The 23,873-nt window shown below is 39.6% G+C and overlaps 1 protein-coding gene and 1 pseudogene across 1 annotated transcript; both read left to right on the forward strand.

The window, feature by feature from the left end:
* Nucleotides 1–5,508: 5,508 nt before the first annotated feature.
* LOC149142676 (ACT domain-containing protein ACR3-like) lies at nucleotides 5,509–15,939 on the forward strand (annotated as a pseudogene).
* Nucleotides 15,940–17,421: 1,482 nt separating this feature from the next.
* LOC149142677 (ABC transporter B family member 1-like) lies at nucleotides 17,422–19,335 on the forward strand. The gene is made up of 3 exons (XM_089449678.1): nucleotides 17,422–17,620; nucleotides 18,355–18,824; nucleotides 19,167–19,335. The coding sequence occupies exons 1-2, from the start codon at nucleotides 17,505–17,507 to the stop codon at nucleotides 18,686–18,688; spliced, it is 450 nt and encodes a 149-aa protein (XP_089305804.1). The 5' UTR covers nucleotides 17,422–17,504; the 3' UTR covers nucleotides 18,689–18,824; nucleotides 19,167–19,335.
* Nucleotides 19,336–23,873: the final 4,538 nt, after the last annotated feature.

Genomic DNA, 23,873 nt, shown 5'->3' on the forward strand with positions numbered 1-23,873 from the left:
TTCATCATCTCCTAAGAGGGTATCCATCTTGATCCCATTAAAGTTGAAGCCATCCTGAATCTCCCTCCCCTTGCTTCTTTACAGCAATTGCAGAGTTTGCAGGGTAAAGCAATTTTTTTACGATGATTCATTCTAAACTATGCTGAAGTGGACAAAGGCTATATGTGGTTATTAAAGTGGGATACCCCTTTTCTTTGGGATGCCATTGCACAAGAGTCATTCGAGCATCTCAAGGCCTTCCTTTTTTTTGCTCTGTTCTTGCGTCCCCCTGATTATCACCGTGACTACACTCTGTATTTAGCCGTTGTCGATACCACCATTGCCATGGTTCTAGTTCAATATGATGTTGATGACACTGAGCATGTAGTTTATTATCTTAGCACAATTTACTAGATATGGAAACTTGATACGCCTATGTCGAGAAGTTGGCTTTGGCCGCCGTTTTTGCTGTCCAGCGTTTCCACCACTATATTTTATTACGTACTACAACGGTGATTTCTGATTACAACCCGATGACGTACATCCTATCACGTGAGTTACTGGGGGGAAAATACTCAAAGTGGATTGTAATCCTCCAAGAGTTCGACTTGGAGTTCACCACCGCCAAGTCTAAGAAGTCCCTTGTCTTGGCTAAGTCGCTTTTCTCTCTACCATCTGTTACCGTGCCCTCCCGATCAGAGGACCATATTCCGGATGAAACTTCGTTCCTGATCAACACCCTCGATCCTTGGTACGGGGATATTATTGTCTATCTCTAGACATCCTCTTTTCGTCCCAACTTGTCCAAGGAGGCTCGACAACGTATTCACCATCATTCTCAACCTTATGGCATTATTGGGGACACCCTGTACCGTCTCGGTGCTGACTCTGTTCTCCGCCGATGCTTAACATTCAAGGAAGCTAAACTCGTTCTAAATGACTGCCATTCTGGTGCCTGTGGTGGTCATATGTCCAGGTATGCTACTACTCAATAAATCCTCTGTGCTGGTTATTTTTTGCCCTCTATCTTCAAGGATTACATTCTTCTCGTCCGCTCTTGTCATGAGTGCCAAATCTACCAACGGAAGATGCACGCACCCCCCACTCCATTGCACGTTGTTGTTACCGTCAGCCCTTTTTCCAAATGGGGCAATGATTATATGACTTGTAACCCTCGCTTGGTCGGGGGGAATGGGTATATCATCGTTGCCGTTGATTATTTCACAAAATGGGCCAAGGCGATGTCTACACTATCTGAAGACAGTCACACAGTGGCGCAATTTTTATTTAATCATGTCATCTCATAGTTTGGAGACCCTCAGGCTATCATAATTGATCATGGCAACACCTCCGTAATCATATGATGACTGAGTTAACAACCCAGCTAGGCTTGCGGCATGATAGCTCGACACCGTACTATCCCCAGGCTAATGGCCAAGTGGAAGCCGTCAACAAAGTTCTAGTTACGATGCTTCAATGCACCATTGGCATGCACAAGTCCAACTGGCACTTGATGTTGTTTTTCACTTTATGGGCCTACCGAACCTCAGTAAAGGATGCCACTGGGTTCACTCCATTCCAATTGGTTTACGTTCTAGAGGCTACCCTTCTCTAAAATTAGTTGTCGAATTACTCCCCAACACTACTCCCGTAGAAGAATGTCTTCTCTACCTAGAGTGGTTGGACAAGACTCGTCGACTAGCCTCTCTAGCTATTGAAGCACAGAAGAAGAGAGTGAAAACTCACTTCGATCATATTGTCCATCCCCATTCTTTCGTTGAAGGAGATTTAGTCCTGCTTTATGATCAAGAAAATGATAAGCTAGGGGCACGAAAATTCTAACCTATGTGGCATCGGTCATATATTGTAAAATGAGTTTTGTAAAAAGGGGCCTATGAGCTAATTGATTGTGAATGGAACCCTCTAGATAAGCCCCGAAATGGGATTTATTTGAAAAAATATTATGCATGAACCCCATGCATTTTTTGATTTGTACATATGCGTGTTTTCAGCAGATGTGTTATGTGCATGTTTTCATGTCTGGCTTGGTGTCTAGGCATAATTGCCACTTATTGTGTCTTTTTGCTTCTTGTGTAGATGTCTGATACACCCTACGTTGGTTTTGCTAATGGTGCATGCCACAGTATTCGGAATCTTTCTTCTGTGGCATGGGTGATCTATGATCCTCGCGGTGAGTTAGTATACCTTCAAGGTGTTTGTCTAGGTTGCACCACAAACAATGCCGTTGAATATAGTGTTTTTATTGAGTTACTAACTGAGGCTATCAACCTCTGTATCCATTGGTTGTGAAACTGGATTCTCAGCTTGTTTTCCACCAGCTTAATGGGCATTATTCCGTGAGAGATCATCATATTTTAATATTGTATTTATGTGTTAATTTGTTAGAAAGATATTTTGATTTTATCACATATCAACACATTCCAAGAAGATTAAACACATCAAGTGATGCGTTAGCAAACCATGTATTAGACAAAAATTTGCACAACATAAATCAAAATAGCATAAAGAAGCATCCAAAGCACAATAATGAACCATAAGAATATATATATATATATATATATATATATATATATATATATATATATCGTGTGGCGCACTGAGGTGATCAAAAAAATAAGTGTATATGTCCAAATAGATTCTGTGTTCTCTGTACATCCGAGACACATGCCTCTCAAAAAGTTAGCAGGAAATAAAACCTAGGTGTCTACTGTGGTGGGTTATGCTCCCTGTAGCACACCACCACTCATGCAACTAGCCTCAAAAGTCGGGGCACCCTAGGTATCACCCCTACTGTATATATCTTGTACTCCATGGGGACCTCCTCGATCCCTCTATAATCAGAAATCCCCTCCATCAGGCCCTCAAGATTTTGGGCCACCATCTCCACTGAACTGCCAACTGGGGGAGCCAAGGTCAGCTCTCTGATGCCCTGTGGATCCCTCCGTGCCTCTAGAGCTAGCCCTACGGGCCTCTCTGGTACCATGTCTGAAAGTACCATAGAATATTAAGACATATGCAATAAAAAAAAAATATCATAAAAGACAAAATACAAAATAAGGTGATCAAGTGTTTTACCACTATCATCCCACTGCTTGCTAGCAGGCAGGTGCATGTCAGGGTCTCCGCGAAAGTCCATAGTAGCATATGGCTAGTCCTCGACGAAGATCGTCTGGCAATATAGCCACTCACGGAATAGTGTCCCCCATGACACTAGTCGTCCGCCACCCCCTTGTGGCATAACATGCACCCAACGTGTGATCCTGGTCTCCCACGGTCTGGGCCTGTCTAAGTCCATATCCTGCAACTGTAGTATTGGAACCCACTCTAGCATGAGCAGGATCAAGATAAACCCATAGCCAAACTACTTCGCCTCCCCGTGACGACAGTTGGTAAGTTGTCTTTTCATGTTGGCCGTCACTGCTTCCGCCGAGTTGAGCATGGTTAGATTGAGGCAGTCAAGAGCCAACTGGAGTTGGCTCTTTTCTGCTTCATGTTAGGCTTGGGAGTCCACTGTCCTCGTCACCATGAATAGAAATACACAAAGAATCAAGTCTTCCACTGTGGGAATTTCCACCTTCCGGTGTGGGCACACTCGTGCTATTATCATATCTAATGATTCACCCATGACCTATTGGCCCTATATAATCGGCCTCTCGCCATGACAGGATAATGTGGTCAGGAAATATATGTCTGTAGCATCGAACTCAATGTCTCTACCACAGATGATGAATTTTCTGTCTGTTGGGTTCCAAGCACGAATTAGCAATTCTAGCAAATCTGGTTGAGCCCAAAGGTGCGGAGTGAGAAAAAACTTCAATAGCCCACAAGCCCGTAGAGAATTTTGGCACCCAGCATCATTGAATGCTTCCTCATTGTTGATATCACGAGTTTGTCCCTGCCAAACTAATGCCATGTTGCCCTGCATGATAAGGAAAATGGATTAGAGCTCATTTTCTAATTTAAAATTAATAATTTACACGAAAATTTAATTTGACGTCTCCATCACGACTGTTTTTAAAACAGTCGCGATGGTGAAGAGTTAACAGTTCATTTTTCTCATGATCATCACAAGAGTACATCAGTTTTTCGCGACAATCATGGAGGTGCTACGAGTTATCACACTCGGTCATCACAGACCTGAGTGGTTTTTCCGCGATGACCAAGAGGCAGATTCGGATTTGAAAAATCCGCCGACTACCACCTACGTAGCACCAAATTATGTGAAAAAACTACTAAAATGCAGCGCACGGAGAAATGTACTTACTTGGTGAAGGTCTCAGGACGAACCGTGGACAGATGAGGCTAGGATCAGCATGAGGAGTTTGCTCAGGTTGGTGCTCCAAATGCTCAAAGGTAAAATGAACAGTGCAAATGGTAAAAATGAATGAATTAACCCCCCCCCCCCCTTTTATAGTAATTTTTTGAAAAATTTAAAATTATACTTTAAAATTTGGCTTTTTTCTCCTTTTTATTCCATAGTTCGAAAGCATTGTTGGTTTTTAACTTTATTTCCACATATATTAATCATTTATGTAGAATGTGTTTTACGTTTGACATGTTTTTTTGCAAAACTAGAGGTGGCAAGGTCATGACATGCTCGATCCATAAAGTCTTCTCTAATGCTCTTTTCCGACTTAAAAGATGGAAAGATAGCTGAGTTATTCCTTTTGACTCGTTAAAAGAAATAAGAGGCGGTCTGCTTTAAGCCCTTCTTCAACCATATAAACACGAAAAGATTGCTGAACTTTTTTTGTTTCAGGTTCATTATTGGTTACGAAATGACATGGTTTGGATCGATTTTCTACTTTTTCGGATCGGGATCACTAATCACGAAAAGTACTCCTTGACCTCACAGTCAGGGTGTTCTTTCGGGTATTGTTTTATACTTTTTCGGGCTCGAGAGATACAAATATACGAAAAAGGACCCCCCTAGAGTTTTCTTTTTCGTGTCTTTTTCAAACTCTCTAAACATGAAAAAGACTCAGTGTTTTGCCTATGTCAGACTCGTTAACCCTCGACGACAATGGACTCGTCATCATGATGAGACTCGAGCTTGTCCTCCCTAGGGCTCATTAAACCATTACTAGGTTGAATTTGGCCAAAGGTCAAACTTATATTACAAGCAAATGCTATCCCCTTCAAGCTTGTTTTCAAAAATAATTGGGGTTCTCGCCAACAATGGTGGGGGGGAAGATTTGGAAGTTCTCATTGATTACCTGTGGTAGCTAGTCACTCTTGAACATTGACACTTTTGCTTCTTGTTGGGTTGGGACATCCATACATCGTCATTTGGCCTTCCGGGGTTTTGGGTTGCCATTTAGCCTCATTTGATCTGATCTGCGTTGTCTCCATCAAGCCTCTGATCCCTTGGTACCTGAATGCTGCCACACTCTAGAGTCCTGTCACCGACATGTTCAAGAGTATAATCCTTCTACAGTTTACATCCTTACCTCCTCTTCTGATACTCTATTTTTCCATCTACTACTTGTTCCTTATCTTATATCATTGATGGGGAAAACCTTATGGCCCTCTTGCAATGGATCATCTCTTGTCGACATCAACTCATTATCCAGGAGACTGATCTATAGATCCCCTTCAGTACCTTGTTGCTTGCATGCCACAATGGCAACTTCTTCACACCTGACGATTGACTTTCATCATTGGACGTCGATTGGGTGATTATGCAAGTGTTCGAATTTACCTCATTCTTCACACTTTGTGGATTGTACTGGATAGTACCTTGAGAGTCATTGGAATTATTGGTGGTTTCTCTTGCGCTTGTTAACAATTTTCCTCATTGATCGATAATGAAGCGACTTTCTACCATGCTCGAACTCAGCACATCTATTCGCATGCTAGAATTTGTACTATGATTGATTGGCTTTCAAGACCCCAAACTAAGATTATAAATGTTTGGGCTGCGTAGGTTGGTTCGTGATTACATGACTCATTGATGGATGGCTACGACCATACCTGAGTCTTCATGAATGGTTGTGACCATGCCTTTATCATTATCATGGTCTTACTAACTAGATGGCTGTGTCCATACCACAGACCTAGAATGTATGTCTTTTGGATGGTTGCGCCCATGCCTAGACTACATGTATTTCACTATCAGAGATCTTAGTAGTACTTGCGTCTGCAGGTTCTTCCAGAAGGTGTTCCAGCTCAGGCAATTTCGTAAAGCATTTCAGCCCTCCCACTCTCTCGGGCTTCATACTTTAGGGGCCATCTGTTACACAGTAATTTGTCACTGCCTTCACCCCAGTCCTTCTACTGTGTCATGTATCGAGTAAAACATGCTCATACTAGACAAGTGCTCTCTTGTATTGCAAATTGACCCACTTTTCCTATGTTTTCTGCCTCATCGCCACTATTAGCTAAATACATGTGACAAACATCAGTCATAATCTATACAATCGCGCTTCTAGCATGGGAGTACACTTGATTCCCACGACAATCAAATTTCATGCTCCGGCGTGAGTCTATTGGGTATCTTTCGCGAAGTTTTGACTACTTGCATTGCTTACTAGCGATGTCAGCGCTAGATCTTAGTTATAGACTCACGACGATCCAGATTGGATGAATTCGTTTCAACAGTCGCCCTTCTGGATGTCTCTGGACCTAGTTGTTGGGTGAGACTAGGTCGCCCTCCTCCCTTTGGCATGGTAGTTCCGTCTTTCGTGTTGCTTGTCTTGAGGATAAGCTCCCTCTCCATCATTTCATGGAGACTCCTTCTCCTATAAAATCACTGACCATTGCTATCATCTGCTAGTTATTTTGGTTGCACAGTGTTGCTGCTGTTTTTTAGTTTGATAGATAGTTGGTGTGAGTGTGGCAAGTGTGGGATTGCTTTATAGTTTGCAAGAAGGTGTGGAGTGCCCTTAATCTTGTGTAAATATTGTGAATGAGAGAGAGAGAGAGAGAGAGACTGCTATTTAGGAGACCCATCTTTGAGAGTGAATGCTTGGAGAAACGCACTAGTTGGACCCTTTGAGAAGGCTTGTGACGTCAAGACCCGGTTGTAAGCTTACTCTTATTTAATTATTAATACAATAAATGATGATTTCCTATGTCTTGTATGCAATTTACTTGATAGCTCATCACTTCTTCACATTGTGAGTAAACAGATCATTATTGTTTCTTGGTTATGTGCTTTGTCATTGTCTTGTGTTGTTTTAGGTCAATTACTCTCTCAGGAGAAGGAAATGGAAGCTGGAGCAGCGCAACAGAATTTCATCAACCACCAGTTTGAGGTAGGCCTCCAATGATGACTATTTAAGGGAATCAATTTTTGTTTTGTCCTTGCTGTGACTAGACCCACTCTAAGGCTCTAGGGGTTGCTTCTGTCTGAAGAGGGAACACTTTCCTACATCACACTATGGGATTATAGGACAACGTGCAAGAAACTGAAAGGACAAACACCCATTCAATTAGTTTATGGCGTGGAAGTTGTAATGCCGATGGAATATATCATACCTAGTTTGTGTAGCAGCACTCACATGAATGACAGACTGTGAAGCTCTTGAGGAAAGGCTTGTACAATTGGAAGAACTGGAGGAGCAATGATTCTTGGCTTTTTTTCGTGAGCAGGTACAAAAGCAGCATGAAGAGACCTAGCATGATCACCATATTAAGTTGTGACAATTCAAGGTCAATGAATTAGTGTTTATGTATGATAGTAAGTTTGAAAAATTTCCGAGAAAATTCAAAATGCATTAGTTGGGACCATACGTGGTTAAGGAGGTCACAGACGGAGGCACGGTCTAGTTAGTAAAACTAAATGGACAACCCTTCCCAGGCAAGGTGAATGGCAGCCGCTTGAAACCTCACACGGATGGGCTGGCTATTTGGCTAGCCAGCAAAAGCACAGTCCTCGCACTCCAATGAGTCAGATGAAGACGTGGGACTATAAACATATACCAGTACAGATGTATGGAAACAGTTCAGATGCAGAGGTCTCAGAAATGCGGATGTTGTAGATTCAGCAAGAAGTAGCTGAGTGCGCTGTGGCGCTAAGTACAGTTCGAGAATAGTTGGAGGCACTCCATGCAGAGATCATTGTGCCGACAAAGTGACTCGAATGCGAGTCATGATGTTTGTGTTGGGGGGTTGTTGGGCATGGAATCCCCAGAAGGCGTGTGTTGGGGCTCAAATCCCAAGTTTTGCAGGCGCAGAGCGTGAAATGTATGATAGAGTCACAGGATTGTCTGCCATAGTATTGTAATGTAATATTGTCCGTGGACCATGGGATTGTATTAATAGAGTGAGGCTCTAAGTGTAAAAGATAACTAATAGGAATAAGGAAGCGAGAAGAGAGGAAAGAGTCGAAGTGACTAAGTGTGTCTTCGGTCATAGAGTAGGAGAAGGCTCTGCAACTAAGTGCGCAGAGGCCTAGTAGTCCGCAGCTGAGTGCGCGGACCCCTGCAACTGAGTGTGCAAGGTGGATTCGAGTCCATAATCGAAGAAGAAAATAATAAAGACAAGTTTTATCATAGTTATTTGCATCTATTCTTGGGTTAATGCATGCTTGTTATAAATTGCAAATATATTGTTTATTTACTGCACACACCTATATGAATGATTTGTATTACTAAGTATAACTTAACGCATACAAGTAGGCTAAGTTAATCAAACTAACAGTGGAATACTAGTAAGGACTTGGGTAATAACAATGTTTGGCCCCTAAGTAGGGCTGCGTGAAGGGAGTAGTTTATGCTGCGAAGTATGGGAAAGTGTGCGTAGCAACGTCCGCATAGGGTCAAAACGTGGACCACTTGAACCCATCAGACATCTCTTCTAGCAGCCTTCCATACTACTTTGGGTGAGACCTCACTCTACGCTCTGCGGAATTTTGCCGAAAGGGCCAGTAGTACTGAGATTTGTTTGGCTAAATCACCTCTGAGCCTGGCTTAGGCCCAAATAAGCCAACATTTTTATTATCAGCGTATCCCATTATTGTTATTGTTGTGCCCATATGGTCCCCATATTTTTATTGTTGTGCCCCATAGAAACCCACTATGGTTATTGTTGAGCCCTTACATTATGATTGTTATGTCATGTTTGATTATATTGTGACACCTTACACTCGTATGTATAGAAAGGAGGTTTTTCATTTGAATTATCAAAGAATTTTTTATTTGTGTAATACAAAAGATATTTCCCCCAAGAGGATAATTTTGAAGTTGTTAATATACTTTTTCTTCTATTTTGTGAGCTGGTTGCATAGCATCTGGTTTCAAAGCTTCAAGATTCTAGGTTTTTCTTCTTGAAATAGGCCATATTGGAATTTTCACTATAACGCTTTCTCTATGAGGCTTTAGAAGCTGAAATTTCTATCACACGGAACCTAAATCTTCATGAATTTCATGTAAAAATTTCAGATCTTCATTCACTGTATTTTCATATATATGATCTAGGGAAGTTAAGGTTTTTGTAGGCTCCAAAATAAGTGAACTAGGTAAAATCGTCATAGTTTTCATTTTAGGCATCAGATTTGAATTTTGTAAAAAGTGGGTGAAACATCATAGACTGTGGTTTGTGGTGTACCAATTTCGAGGCCAAAGGTCAAAACAAGGACACATGTCACTCTGTACAACTTCGCTCTACTGAATCCATTTATAATTAGGTCATTGTGGGAGATTAGGAATAACTCTTTTATGAAGATTCCAATACTAGTCTGACTTATGGGGTTGTGAAGAGAACTTAGAGGGATACCATATGATGAAATTTCAGACCTTGGAGATCTGAAATTACAAATATACAATGGATTTCCTAGTGATCTACTACAATACAAAAAAAATGTGTCATTTTTAAAATTTTCATAAGTTTTATTTAGAAATTAGTTTGAAGTGATTCAAACGGAATAGTGAAGAACAAGTATCATTAATTACGCCGTAAGGCGTTCCCTTCTGAAATCAACTCCCCTATTGTGTTACGTGTCTTACTATGATCCCTCCGATCTCATGTTAGACGATTAAAATGTTTCCCATCGTTGGATCAATTCTTTGTGCATTTCTTATTGTTGTTGTAGGACTATGAGGAAAATGATATTCAACCGGCGAAACGATGGTGAACACTGCGAAGAACCGCCGACAACGATGGAAAAACTTGGAAGAACCACTGAAAACAGAGTATGTGATTTCCAGGGGACAAACCAGAGGTGTTTCTGAAAAACCCATGGGGTCTTCTATTTTGCCATATCCATGGACGAATGCTGAGCTCTCATGGCAGCGAAAGGGGTTTCATTTTCAGCCTGAAAACCCCTTTGAAATCAAATCCCCTCTGGCCAGCAATGATGGACTTCGAATATCGTGGCAAGATATGTTACTGTAATGTTTCACTGCCCACTTTTGTTACATTGAACCATTTCTCCATAAAATTTCCAAGCCTCCTCCGAGCAATTCAATTTCAGTAACCCTGCAAGTATCTTATTGCATGATTGAACAGCTGGAAAATACCCATGAGTTTTCAGTTGATGAAATGCAGCAATTGCTTCTTTCACCCTCCCAGATGACAAGAGGCTTTTGTAAAGAAAATCAAATATCAGAGGAGCAGAGTCCCAACCTTTGAATACATTCGACAACGATTTTGCCACCTCAGACACTAAAACACTATTACTTTCAGTCAGACGATGTATGTATGGCTCTACGTCACATAGCCTACCGGCTCCAACCAGGGTTTCGACGATCGCCAAATATGACCCAATCGAATGCTCGGGCCCCTTTTCCTTCCCTACCCAATCAAAGAATCTAACTGCCAAATCAGCATCACTGAGCAAATGCTGCAAGACCCCAGCCACAAGGTGGGTGTTCAATTGGGCTGCAAACTGCTGAAGAGAGTCCCAGCGGCTTTGCATTATCGCAGAACAGACATTGTGGATGAATCCCTCTTCTTCTATGGTTAATGGTGGAATGCGAATGTAAGGCAATAAAGAAGATCGTGTAATGTACTGATTGCTAAATGCGGGACGTAGAGAGTCTGGGCATGTACTGTATTTTCTCTAATTCCAGTGGGGTTTCTGACTGTAACACAGTTGGTAGTGAATGCAATGGCAATTGGGATTCAAAAGGCTTTCTGTTAAAGCACAATTTCTTGAGATTCTGGAAATTGAGAGAGTTGGATAACAGCCAGATGATGAAGCAGCTGAAACCTGGCGATTAATGCAGAGAAACCTAAGGGAAGTAGAGTGAGGATTTCTTTGGGAAATATAAAAATTTGACGTTTTCCGTGAGGATTTCAGAGAATAATTTAAAGGAACAACTGAAGCAATAAATGTTAGGGCTATTTTCTTACCTGATAGCTGTGATCCCATATTAATGTTCATCCACTGCTTGTGGTAAATGACGGGTTTTTTTGGAAGAAGAAGAATTGGTCATGAACTTTGAAAGGGTTTTAATATGGTTTAAGGGACAAAGGATTTCAGGAAATCATGCACCTGAGGCTCAAGGCCAAGAGGGATGAGATAAAATGACATTAATCCGCCGACTTGGAAGACAGTCTGGAATCCCACGCATAGGTCACAGGTCCGAAATGGTCTCCATCCTTCCCTCTTTCCTTTGTCACATGGCATACTTCTTGAAGTGGTCCAACTTTTGACTGATCTAGATCTAACCATTTCGAAAGCATATATTTCCTCATATGGTGGATGGTTTATGGATGGTAAGCTCACTCCTTTAGATCTATCATTTAACATTTCCCTTTTCATCTCTGCAAATGCTGCTGTGTGGACATTGCAGGGGACTCAGCCAATTGTTTGATTGAATGATTCAAGTTTTGCTTTTGTGTTACAGTGTTTCACGTGACAGACTAGCTAGGGGATAAACTTACAGATGAAAGCATCATTGAATACATACAGCAGGTGGCTTTAGCTTGAAGTTGGAAATTAACTTATTTTAACAAGAGGACGTGGTGCAGATTGTTAGTATATTGGATTTGTTGGAATTGTTTATGAGAATTTACTCATTAATATTTGTTGATTTTCTTGCTGCAGTACTTGGGAACAAAGCGTGTCACTTCCAGTAGAGAGGTGAAGACTTGTTTAGGTAGGATTGTAGGTGTACAATCCATTGGTGGATACGTAGCAATAGAATTCACTGGGACAGATCGCCCTGGTCTTCTTTCAGAAATTTCTCCTCTGTTGTGTTACGTGTCTTACTATGATCCCTCCGATCTCATGTTAGATGATTAAAATGTTTCCCATCGTTGGATCAATTCTTTGTGCGTTTCTTATTATTGTTGTAGGACTATGAGGAAGATGATATTCAACCGGCGAAATGATGGTGAACACTGCGAAGAACCGCCGACAACGATGGCAAACACTTGGAAGAACCGCCGACAACAGAGTACGTGATTTCCAGGGGACAAACCAGAGGTGTTTCTGAAAAACCCATGCGGTCTTCTATTTCGCCATATCCATGGACGAATGCTGAGCTCTCATGGCAGTGAAAGGGGTTTCATTTTCATCCTGAAAACCCCTCTGAAATCAAATCCCCTCTGGCCGGCAATGATGGACTTCGAATATCGTGGCAAGATATGTTACTGTAATGTTTCACTGCACACTTTTGTTACATTGAACCATTTCTCCATAAAATTTCCAAGCCTGCTCCGAGCAATTCAATTTGAGTAACCCTGCAAGTATCTTATTGCATGATTGAACAGTTGGAAAATACCCATGAGTTTTCACTTGATGAAATGCAGCAATTGCTTCTTTCACCTTCCCAGATGACAAGAGGCTTTTGTAAAGAAAATCAAATATCAGAGGAGCAGAGTCCCAACCTTTGAATACATTCAACAACGATTTTGCCACCTCAGACACTGAAACACTATTATTTTCAGTCAGACGATGTATGTATGGCTCTACATCACATAGCCTACCGGCTCCAACCAGGGTTTCGACGATCGCCAAATATGACCCGATCGAATGCTCAGGCCCCTTTTCCTTCCCTACCCAATCAAAGAATCTAACTGCCAAATCAGCATCACTGAGCAAATGCTGCAAGACCCCAGTAACAAGGTGGGCGTTCAATTGGGCTGCAAACTACTGAAGAGAGTCCCAGCGGCTTTGCATTATCGCAGAACAGACATTGTGGATGAATCCCTCTTCTTCTATGGTTAATGGTGGAATGCAAATGTAAGGCAATAAAGAAGATCTTGTAATGTACTGATTGCTAAATGCGGGATGTAGAGAGTCTGGGCATGTACTGTATTTTCTCCAATTCCAGTGGGGTTTCTGACTGTAACATAGTTGGTAGTGAATGCAATGGCAATTGGGATTCAGAAGGCTTTCTGTTAAAGCACAATTTCTTGAGATTCTGGAAATTGAGAGAGTTGGATAACAGCCAGATGATGAAGCAGCTGAAACCTGGCGATTAATGCAGAGAAACCTAAGGGAAGTAGAGTGAGGATTTCTTTGGGAAATATAAAAATTTGACGTTTTCCATGAGGATTTCAGAGAAGAATTTAAAGGAACAACTGAAGAGATAAATGTTAGTGCTGTTTTCTTACCTGATAGTTGTGATCCCATGTTAATGTTCATCCACTGCTTGTGGTAAATGACGGGTTTTTTTTGGAAGAAGAAGAATTGGTCACGAACTTTGAAAGGGTTTTAATATGGTTTTAAGGGACAAAGGATTTCAGGAAATCATGCACTTGAGGCTCAAGGCCAAGAGGGATGAGATAAAATGACATTAATCCGCCGACTTGGAAGACAGTCTGGAATCCCACGCATAGGTCACAGGTCCGAAATGGTCTCCATCCTTCCCTCTTTCCTTTGTCACATGGCATACTTCTTGAAGTGGTCCAACTTTTGACTGATCTAGATCTAACCATTTCGAAATCATATATTTCCTCAGATGGTGGATGGTTTATGGATGGTAAGCTCGCTCCTTTAGATCTATCATTTAACATTTCCCTTTTCATCTCTGCAAATGCTGTTGTGTGGACATTGCAGGGGACTCAGCCAATTGTTTGATTGAATGATTCAAGTTTTGCTTTTGTGTTACAGTGTTTCATGTGACAGACCAGCTAGGGGATAAACTTACAGATGAAAGCATCATTGAATACATACAGCAGGTAGCTTTAGCTTGACGTTGGAAATTAACTTATTTTAACAAGAGGACGTGGTGCAGATTGTTAGTATATTGGATTTGTTGGAATTGTTTATGAGAATTTACTCATTAATATTTGTTGATTTTCTTGCTGCAGTCCTTGGGAACAAAGCGTGTCACTTCCAGTAGAGAGGTGAAGACTTGTTTAGGTAGGATTGTAGGTGTACAATCCATTGGTGGATACGCAGCAATAGAATTCACTGGGACAGATCGCCCTGGTCTTCTTTCAGAAATTTCTGCAGTGCTTACAAGCTTTGGTTGCAATGTAGTAGCAGCAGAATCTTGGACCCATAATATGAGAGTAGCATGTGTTATATATGTAACTGATGAATTATCAAACCGACCTATAGAGGATGAATTTGGTCTGTCTACCATTAAGGAACGACTTTCAAATGTGCTTAAAGGGAATGACAATGGCACCAAAGGAGTCAAGACAGATTTTTCCATGGGCTTAACTCACCGAGAGAGGCGTCTGCACCAGCTGATGTTTGCTGACAGGGACTATGAGTGTTCTTCTGATTCCTCAGACCCCACTTTGTTGGATGAAAACAAGAAGCCTGTCATTACCATCGAGAACTGCAATGAAAAATGCTATTTTGTGGTTAATATCCAGTGTAGTGACAGGCCAAAGTTGTTGTTTGATAGTCTGTACTCTGACAGACATGTAGTATGTTGTCTTTCATGCTTCAATCACTTGCAATTTACCTTATGCATTGCAGGTAAGTTAAAGAGGTAAAAATATATGCATTTTCTTCCATTAGGCTGTGGCTCTAGGTAAAAATATATGCATTTTCTTCCATCATGCTATGGCTCTAGGTAAAAATATATGCATTTTCTTCCATCAGGATGTGGCTCTGGGTAAAAATATATGCATTTTCTTCCATCAGGCTGTGGCTTAGTGATTGAGATGGGAGCCAACATGCAAACTATTCAGATTCAAATCTTAGTTGCCCTTTGTATGTGAGGGAAGGTGTTTGACCCTCCCAAAAAAATTTTCCGTCAAGAACTGAACACATAAACATGTCCTTAATTAATGTGTGGCAATAATGTGTTGAGTCTTTCTGATTGGGCTAGTGGGTATATACTGTGATTTTTATATGTTGTGATTAGGTATGCTGTTAAGGCATTTCTTAATATTAAGGTTACTAGTTCAAAACTCGTCTTCTCATCTGTCTTAACCAAAAAAAAAAAATCTAATTAAATAAAAAATTTGCACTTACAGGAATATTACATTCGGCATATGGATGGTTGTACCCTAGACACAGAAGATGAGAATCACAGAGTTTTCAAGTGCTTGGAGGGTGCAATAGAACGTAGGGCATCTGAGGTTAGTGGATTTTGCCTTCCATATTCTAAATCTTTCAAGTTTTATCCAACTAATTGCTCACTGAGATGTTGATCTGAAGATCTGAATCTCTACTTCTGCTACTGAATCTAACAACCTCTAGCTCCTGATGAACAGGGCCTGAGTCTTGAGCTATGTGCAAGCGATAGAGTAGGCCTTCTTTCGGATGTCACTCACATGTTCCGTGAAAATGGTCTCTCAGTGACAAGAGAAGATGTGACAACCAGAGGGGATAAAGCGATCAATGTATTCTATGTCAGGGATGCTTATTCAAGAAATCTTGCCATGAATATCAATAAGAAGGTAGTCAAAGCTATGAGGAGAGAAATTGGACATACCATGTTTCTGCAGGTTAAGAATATGCCAGGTGACATTGCTAACTCTCTCCGAATCGATTCCGGATCGAAATTCAGATTTTATTTTGTTAGTTTATTCAAGGCCCAGCTTGACCGTCTCTCATACAATTTTCGTATGATCAAGTTCTGAATCTCAATGGCAGAATGCTTACTACCACTAATGCTTCTACTCCTTGTTTGCTGAACTTGATCCCATGACCACTTTCGAACCCAATGTTTCTTCATTCGCTTTGTATCTTATAGTGGCAGGCAAGATTATCAGACGAACTTATGTTTGGAGTTATTTAACCTGTATGTATGAATGACTGACTTGGGATAGAAGGGTGTTTCAGACAAGCTCGCTTGTAATGATATCTTATTGGTTATTATCATGCCATGCCTTGTCTGTTTATTTCTTTAATGGACTGGAAAGATAAAGCCTAAATTCCTCCCTCTTCTTCTCCCTCCAGGAAGAACGTTAGTAAAGTTTTTTTTTTGTATTAGATTAGAATGACATTATTGCATGTGTTTAGTCAATATTCATTCTATACTATTTTCATCAATCAACCATTTTAGAATTTTTAATGGTAAATAATAGAGACTCAACAGCGCAGTCTTTAATGAGTATAGATTAGTATAGATGCATTTCAAATCTAAATCTATCAAATTACCAAGGAAAAATCAAATCTTTTGAAGTACAATTGTTTTTTGAATCTAAACCTTAACAACAAATTTTTTTTGATCTTCTCAAACATAAATAATATAAATATACACCATTCAATAACACATATATCAATAGACACACGAAGTGGATATATCTGCCATTACTCTTGAATGTGGCACCTCATCACTGTTTTACTTTATATTAGTCATTCGAGTGCAGAGTAAAGCTATCACAGACACATCTTGACTGATTTTTTTCAATTCAATTCTAATTTTGGCTTTTAAATTTTAGCTATGGAGTAGAAATTAAGTAGGGTTCTCACGGTGCAAAGTTTTTATTCTATTTATAATTAATTACGCCATTTCAACTGCAGAGTTTTGATGTTAAACCCATCAAGTAGCACTTGACATTCATTCAGAGAAATTAAAAATAGTACTTTTGAGAAGCAATTCATTAAACTAAAAACCGGAGTTCAGGGTATGAAAATGCCATGTAAAATCATGTATTGGATACCTTCAATGGGGTCATAGAAGCGTTCGACCAGAGCAACTACAGTACTCTTTCCCGACCCACTTCGACCAACCATAGCTACAGTTTTTCCTGCTGGAATGTTCAATGAGAAATGGCTGAAAATGGGTATCTCTGGTCTAGAGGGATATGCAAAACTCACGTGTGTCGCTTCAGACCTCAGGGCGAGCGACTCTTCACTGATCAGAACGTTCTTCACTGATGATCTAATGGCTGGAGATTATTTAATCGTCTAACAATCCATTCTGGAATTCAGTCTGCAACTCCAAGTTGGTGAAAGAGGTGGTCAACTATTAGGCGGACAAAAGCAACGCATTGCAATAGCCAGAGCGATGTTTAAGAACCCGGCCATACTACTTTTGGATGAAGCAACCAGTGCTCTGGACTTTGAATTAGAAAAACTTGTTCAGGAAGCCCTTGACAGGTTCATGATAGGAAGAAGAATAGTAATTGTGGCACATCGTCTCTCAACCATTAGGAAGGTTAATCTGGTGGTAGTTATTTAGCAGGGGAGCATTTTGGAGATGGGGACTCACGATGACCTTATCTCAAAAGGGGATGACGGGGCTTATTCAACATTGATCAGACTCCAAGAAACTGCCCATGGGTTTGGTAACAATGCAAGAAAGAACAGTGTCAGGTAAAGGTTTTATCCCACTATGTTAATTCAATAATGGCACATTGTGGTTAACCTATGCAATAGTTTTCTCACTGAAAGTCCATAGAATTGGAATTGTTTTGTTTCTCCCATAAATCCTTTCCCCTTCTTTATAAAATTGTAATTTTTTTTTGCAGTCCCATAAATCCTTGGGGCCTTCTCTGCAAAACTGTAATGATAATGCTTATCCTCGGCTTCTTCTTCATAAAATTATACTTGTTTTGTTCGTCCTTAGATTAGCAGTTTGTGAAATTATAATTGTTTTGTTTGTCTATAGATCCTCAGGGTTTTCTTTGGAAAATTATTTAGCAGCTGCCAAGTTTTTCTGGTTTTATTACAGTGAAAGATTTTCCACCAAACTATTTGGATGCCTTCTCATACAATCCTTCATTTTTTTTCCTCAAATTATAATGGTTTTGTTCGGTCCAGAGATAAATCTTTTTTCTTAAATTGTAGTTGTTTTGCTCCTCCCATTAACCCTTCTAGTGTTTATTGGAACTTTAGATGTTACTCTGTAGAAGTTTATGGACTTTTACATTTTGTCACATTCTGAATGACCCACTCATTCATCACCAAGATAGAAAGGAAAATTGTTCTGTACCTTCCATAAATTCTTAGTATTTATCAGTTTGAATGATCCCAGGAAGAAAGGGGAAATAGAATGAACATAGATTTGTATTCTCATTTTGATTTTTTGTTCGTTTGCCCATTTCCAGGCCCTCCAGTGCAAGGAATTCTGTGAGCTCGCCCATAATTGGAAGAAATTCTTCTTATGGCCGATCTCCCTATTCCAGAAGGCTTTCAGACTTCTCAACTTCCGATTTCAGCACATCTGTCAATGTCAACTCAGCACACAAAACAGAGAAAGTACCCTTCATAGAGCAGGCAGGGTCATTCTGGAGACTAGTCAAGATGAATGCCCCAGAATGGGCCTATGCCCTACTAGGATCCGTAGGGTCCATGGTCTGCGGTTCCATAAGCGCACTCTTCGCTTACATCCTGAGTTCCGTGCTAAGCATCTATTACAACCCTGATCTGTTATACATATAAAATGAAATCAAGAAATACTGCTTCATTCTGATAGGGATATCGTTCGGTGCCCTCGTTTTCAATACGGTGCAGCGTTCCTTCTGGGAAATCGTTGGCGAGAATCTGACCAAGCGAGTCTGACAGACAATGCTCGAAGGTGAACAAAACGATTTCCTTGAAAAAATTTAGATTGACATGGCATTTTGAATATAGTCACATTCAGATTGACATGGCATTCTGAAATTGAGATAGAAGAGCACAGGATTTTCTTCTTTTATCTTCTTCTGAAGATTCAATATATGCATTGAGTGCTACCTTACCAATGGAGAAAAGTAAAATTTAGATATCACATCAAAATTTAGAAAGTCATACTTCTTAGACTGAAAAATGATTTTCTCAATTAGCCTATGATATTCTGAGGATATTAACATTGTTGTTATTAGACAGTTTGAAGTCCTTGATAAGAAACTGAGATTTTTTGTTCCATTTTGCTGACCAGGCAGTAAAAGTGGTTACAACAATGCTTTCAAAAGGTTATACCCTAGGAAAAGATACTTTAAGCAAAGCCAAAGAGTTAGACTAGAAGTATCAAGTGATGGACACTGCTGCAGCAAAGGTGGCAGATTTTGGCAAATTCTTCAGAGAGATATCAAAAGCAGCTTTGATTACAGCTGGGCATGAAGCTTGCAATGCAAGAACAGCTCCTGTCAACAACAGTTATTTTGCAACAGGAGCACTGATGGTTGCTGGGGTTCTTGACAGGGCAGCCAAAGCTGCTGCTAATTTTGGTAATAGGAATAATGCAGCAAAGAAGTAGACTTGAAGTATTATGGCACTATCAAGTTAGAACTGTAATGTAGTGGTGTTGGCCTTCAGGTTTATCTGTCTCATAATTAAGTATGCATGTAATGTTGCTTACCCTGCCATAATCGTTCTTGTATCAAATCAATTTTATGGTCTTTGTATATGTGTTTAAATGTCTGATCTTTCGGCAACCCTTCACATTGAGATACACTATATATATGTGGGCTTCAACCCCCAAATGCATGCTAGACAGCTATTCACACCAGCTAACATCAAGAAATTGGAGACGCTTCAGACCACTCAAGCGGTTGGGCAACTTTTTGATGTTTGTTTTGGATAAATTTAGGAACTTCAAATGTTTTAAGTTCCCAATAGACGTGGGCAATGACCGGATGGAAGTATGACTTAGATTTAACACAGTCATCTGAAACAAATAAACAACGTCTTCATTTTAGATTTTTATTCATTCCTTCAAAAATTTGTTAATTCTGTCCTGAATTCCCTTCACACCCCCTTCTTTTTCCTCAGACACTTTTATCTGTTTGCACGTCGACAGCAACAGCTCTTCAACGACAAATTTGGGTGATAAAATTTCATGAAGAGGGCAACGCATTAGGAGTATTTTCATTTACTTATTTTTACTCTTTTATATTTTATATGTGGAGGAAAAATGCTCAAATAAATTTAAGAAGAAATCTGTTTCCTCAAAATAGCATTAATACTGCACTTAGATCTAGACCTTGCTTACCTTGCCATAGTCGTTCTTGTATCAAATCAATTTTATGTTCTCTGTATATGTGTTTAAATGTCTGATCTTTCAATTTTGTTTTGAGGTATTTGATAAATGAGTACCATTCATGGGTAAACGACAATACTTTTTTCCTGTTGTATAGTTCCAAGATCAAGATTGGATCATGTAGATTACCTCAAAGGCCATTTTTGGTCAAGGATATTGAGAGTAACCTAGAATAAGATTTTACTTGTGAAAAGAAAGGGAAATAATGAAAAACAAATTTCATTTATTTCAACTATTTTGTAAGAAAAAGTCTTAAATGTAATCTTACTTTACAAATTGTCTGTAAATAACTATTTGCAGAGAAGGAAGATCCTACCCTTTAAATTCTACTTATTCCTGTAGTTTTGTAGAATAGAAGTAGCTTAAAAAGACCACCTACCTTACCAATGGAGAAAGGAGTAGTCTACCTAGGCGGAGGAATGGCCCGTTTTCCGTCACCGCCCGGAAAATCGTTCGGCTCCGGCCGCCGGCAATCCCTCTGCCCTCTGCCACCCTCCCCTAGCTCTGCCACCCTCCCCTGGAAATCCTGACATTCCCTGATAGAAAATCCGATCGGTGCTGGAAATCCTGACATCCCCTGACAGATCAGATCCGAGCTGGAATTGTAGTCATGGAGAGTTGTTGCCATTTCCAATTCGAAATGAGGAATTGCGATCCCGCGGGCTGCTCACTCACCTTCCTCCTCGACTCGGCACCTCCCGCTCTGCAATTCCTCGGCTCTACAATTCATCCGCTCTGCAGCTCGCCACCCAGGGACAATTTGGTGACACCTCCGACTCTGTTAACGACTGATTGACACATGCACCATTTCTGTCCTGTATCTGTTGTCGGCAATCGTAAATCCCCGAGTTAGCGAAGATGCTGCAGAGGCATTCAAAGAACAACAAAGACTTGGCGTTCTTTACATATGACAAGAAGAGAAAGCTTGGGTATGGTACTCAAAAGGAAAGGCTCAACAAGGACTCCATTAAGCCATTTGATTCCTGTTCTCTGTGCCTGAAGCCATTGATAGACTCCCTCTACTGTCAAAAGGGCCACCTCTTCTGCAAAGAATGCATTCTAGAATGCCTGTTAGCACAAAAGAAATACATCAAGAGGTTAGATTCGTTATCCACAATAGCAATCACTTTGAATCCATTTTCCAATATCCACCAACTGACCTTTTCAGTATGTTCCTTTAATCCCACCGCTTGAAATTGAGATAGAAGAGCACGAGATTTTCTTCTTTTATCTTCTTCTGAAGATTCAATATATGTATTGAGTGCTACCTTACCAATGGAGAAAAGTAAAATTTAGATATTACATCAAAATTTAGAAAGTCATACTTCTTAGACTGAAAAATGATTTTCTCAATTAGCTTATGATAAATTTGGGTGATATTGTAAGCCACACAAATTGGTCGAAACTATCTCGACCTTTTGGTTGTTGAATACCTCTTGCACCAAAAGGGTTTTTCCTTGTCGTCCCATACCCACAATAGCAATCACTCTGAATCCATTTTCCAATATCCACCAACTGACCTTTTCCGTATCTTCCTTTAATCCCACCACTTGAAATTGAGATAGAAGAGCACGGGACTTTCTTCTTTTATCTTCTTCTGAAGATTCAATATATGCATTGAGTGCTTGAACACCAATAGTAGCATTGAGGGAGGTCAGATATTTGAGATATTTAGCACCTGTGTGTATCTTTGTGATTCTTTCCTTTAGTTTCCTAATGTTCCTGCCCATTCGACAGTGGAAAATTGTGTTGATGAAAATAAGCTTGCCCTTCTCGCATTCCTCCACTATGTCAACAGCATTAGTGAGAAAATCCTCAAGTCTGTTAAGCCAATTGGTCACTGAACTAGAATTGGAAGTTCTGGTGGCTCTCGCATCCATAAATAGTCATTTAATGGAATTAACCTCATCACAAATGAATTCAAAATCTTCTCCCCTAACCGCCTGACTAGCGCAAATATGATCCTCCATAATAGTTTTGGCTTCGCTTCTGGTTTCGGCTTCTGGTGTTGTAAATACCATTTTATCCTTTAACATTTATTATTTTTGTTTTATTATTATTGCTTGAATTTATTCTTAATAAGTGGTTGTGTTTCTTTTGGTTTTAGTGAAAGTATGGGCTCCAATGTTGGCTCTCTTATGATGGAGTTTAATTCATCTTTGAGAAATTTTCAATTATTAAATTAGGTTAGTCAATTGCTTAAAATAGTAAATTTATTTCAAAAAGTTTTTGTTACTTTATAGGTTAGACACTGGCTTGAAATATTAAACTTATTCCAAAATGTTTTTGTTACTTTATAGATAAGGTGTAGATTGCTTGGCTCTATGAAAATAATGAAGGAAAATACATGTTAATCTGTTACTTGTGCTCTTTGACTGAAAAATACACGATGACAGAAAAATGCATATTATGCTAATTGAGGAATGTTTTTCGCTTGTCGAACTTATAATATTGAATTTAACACACTAACACTTCACAACAATGAACTAATAATATTCATGATGAAAATAGCAATATGGAAGATTTATCTGCATAATGAAAAAGGCAATATGGGAGATTCCAATCATGTTCCAAGGCATTTTTTAAAATGTGGATGTGACAAAAAGTTGTGGAAGGTGTTGTTTGTATATGGGACATTTCTTGATCATTGTGTATAATGCTAATGTTGATAGATATGTCTACTAAGTGGTTCCAATTAATGGGGCATTGATTTGATCATTCAATATATTTGTATTCTTTATCAAAGTATTCTTTTGTTGTATTTCTATTTTTCAATTTATGCGTTACGGCATTTCCTTTGCAACATCTGGTTCAAATGCTAGTTGATACCCCAAATAAATAAAGTGGAAACACTTAATAAGAAACCCAACATTTCTACTATGGCACATGAAGAAGAGGAAGACATGCAACATGATATATCAAAATTACGAGACCAAGTGCAACAAATTTTGCTCTCACAAAATGTAACAGAAGCTAAGATGGATGATGTGAAGAATGGAATAGAAGCTAAGATCGATGGTATAGAAGAAAATATGAAAGGAAACATGGAATATTTGAAGAAATATTTGACAAAGTTTCTACAAGAAATGCTTCCTAATGGCGAAAAGGTAGTAGAGGAAACTCATGATGAGAACAAAAGAAATGTTAATCATGATTTCATAGACTCTAATGTCAGAATTAAGACCCACAACATTACAAAGATCAAGATTAATAAGTTTGATGGCACAGATCCTATAAGATAAATATTATAGATGGAGCAATATTTTGATCTCCAGAATGTGTAAAACACACAAAAGGCACGCATTGCAACATTATATGTAGAATCCAATCAGTTTGTATGATATCGGTGGCTTTTCTTTAGTAAGAAAAGTTTCCCTTGGTCATTTTTTAAGGAGGAAATGATAACACATTATGAAGATAAAAAGAGAAACAACTTCTTTGTCCAACTGATAAATCTCAAACAAAAGGGTTCATTGGTGGAGCTCATTGAGGACTTCCAGAAATTGAATATAAGGGTAAATTATATTCTAGATGAGCATAGGATTGATGTTGTAACAACCCTGGTAAAATTCCATGTAAAATATATAAGGCCACGGTGTTGGTACA

This window comes from Pinus tabuliformis, chromosome X (genome assembly GCF_031772625.1).
Source record: "Pinus tabuliformis cultivar Carrire ecotype Pingquan chromosome X, CPIR1, whole genome shotgun sequence".
NCBI lineage: Eukaryota > Viridiplantae > Streptophyta > Pinopsida > Pinales > Pinaceae > Pinus > Pinus tabuliformis.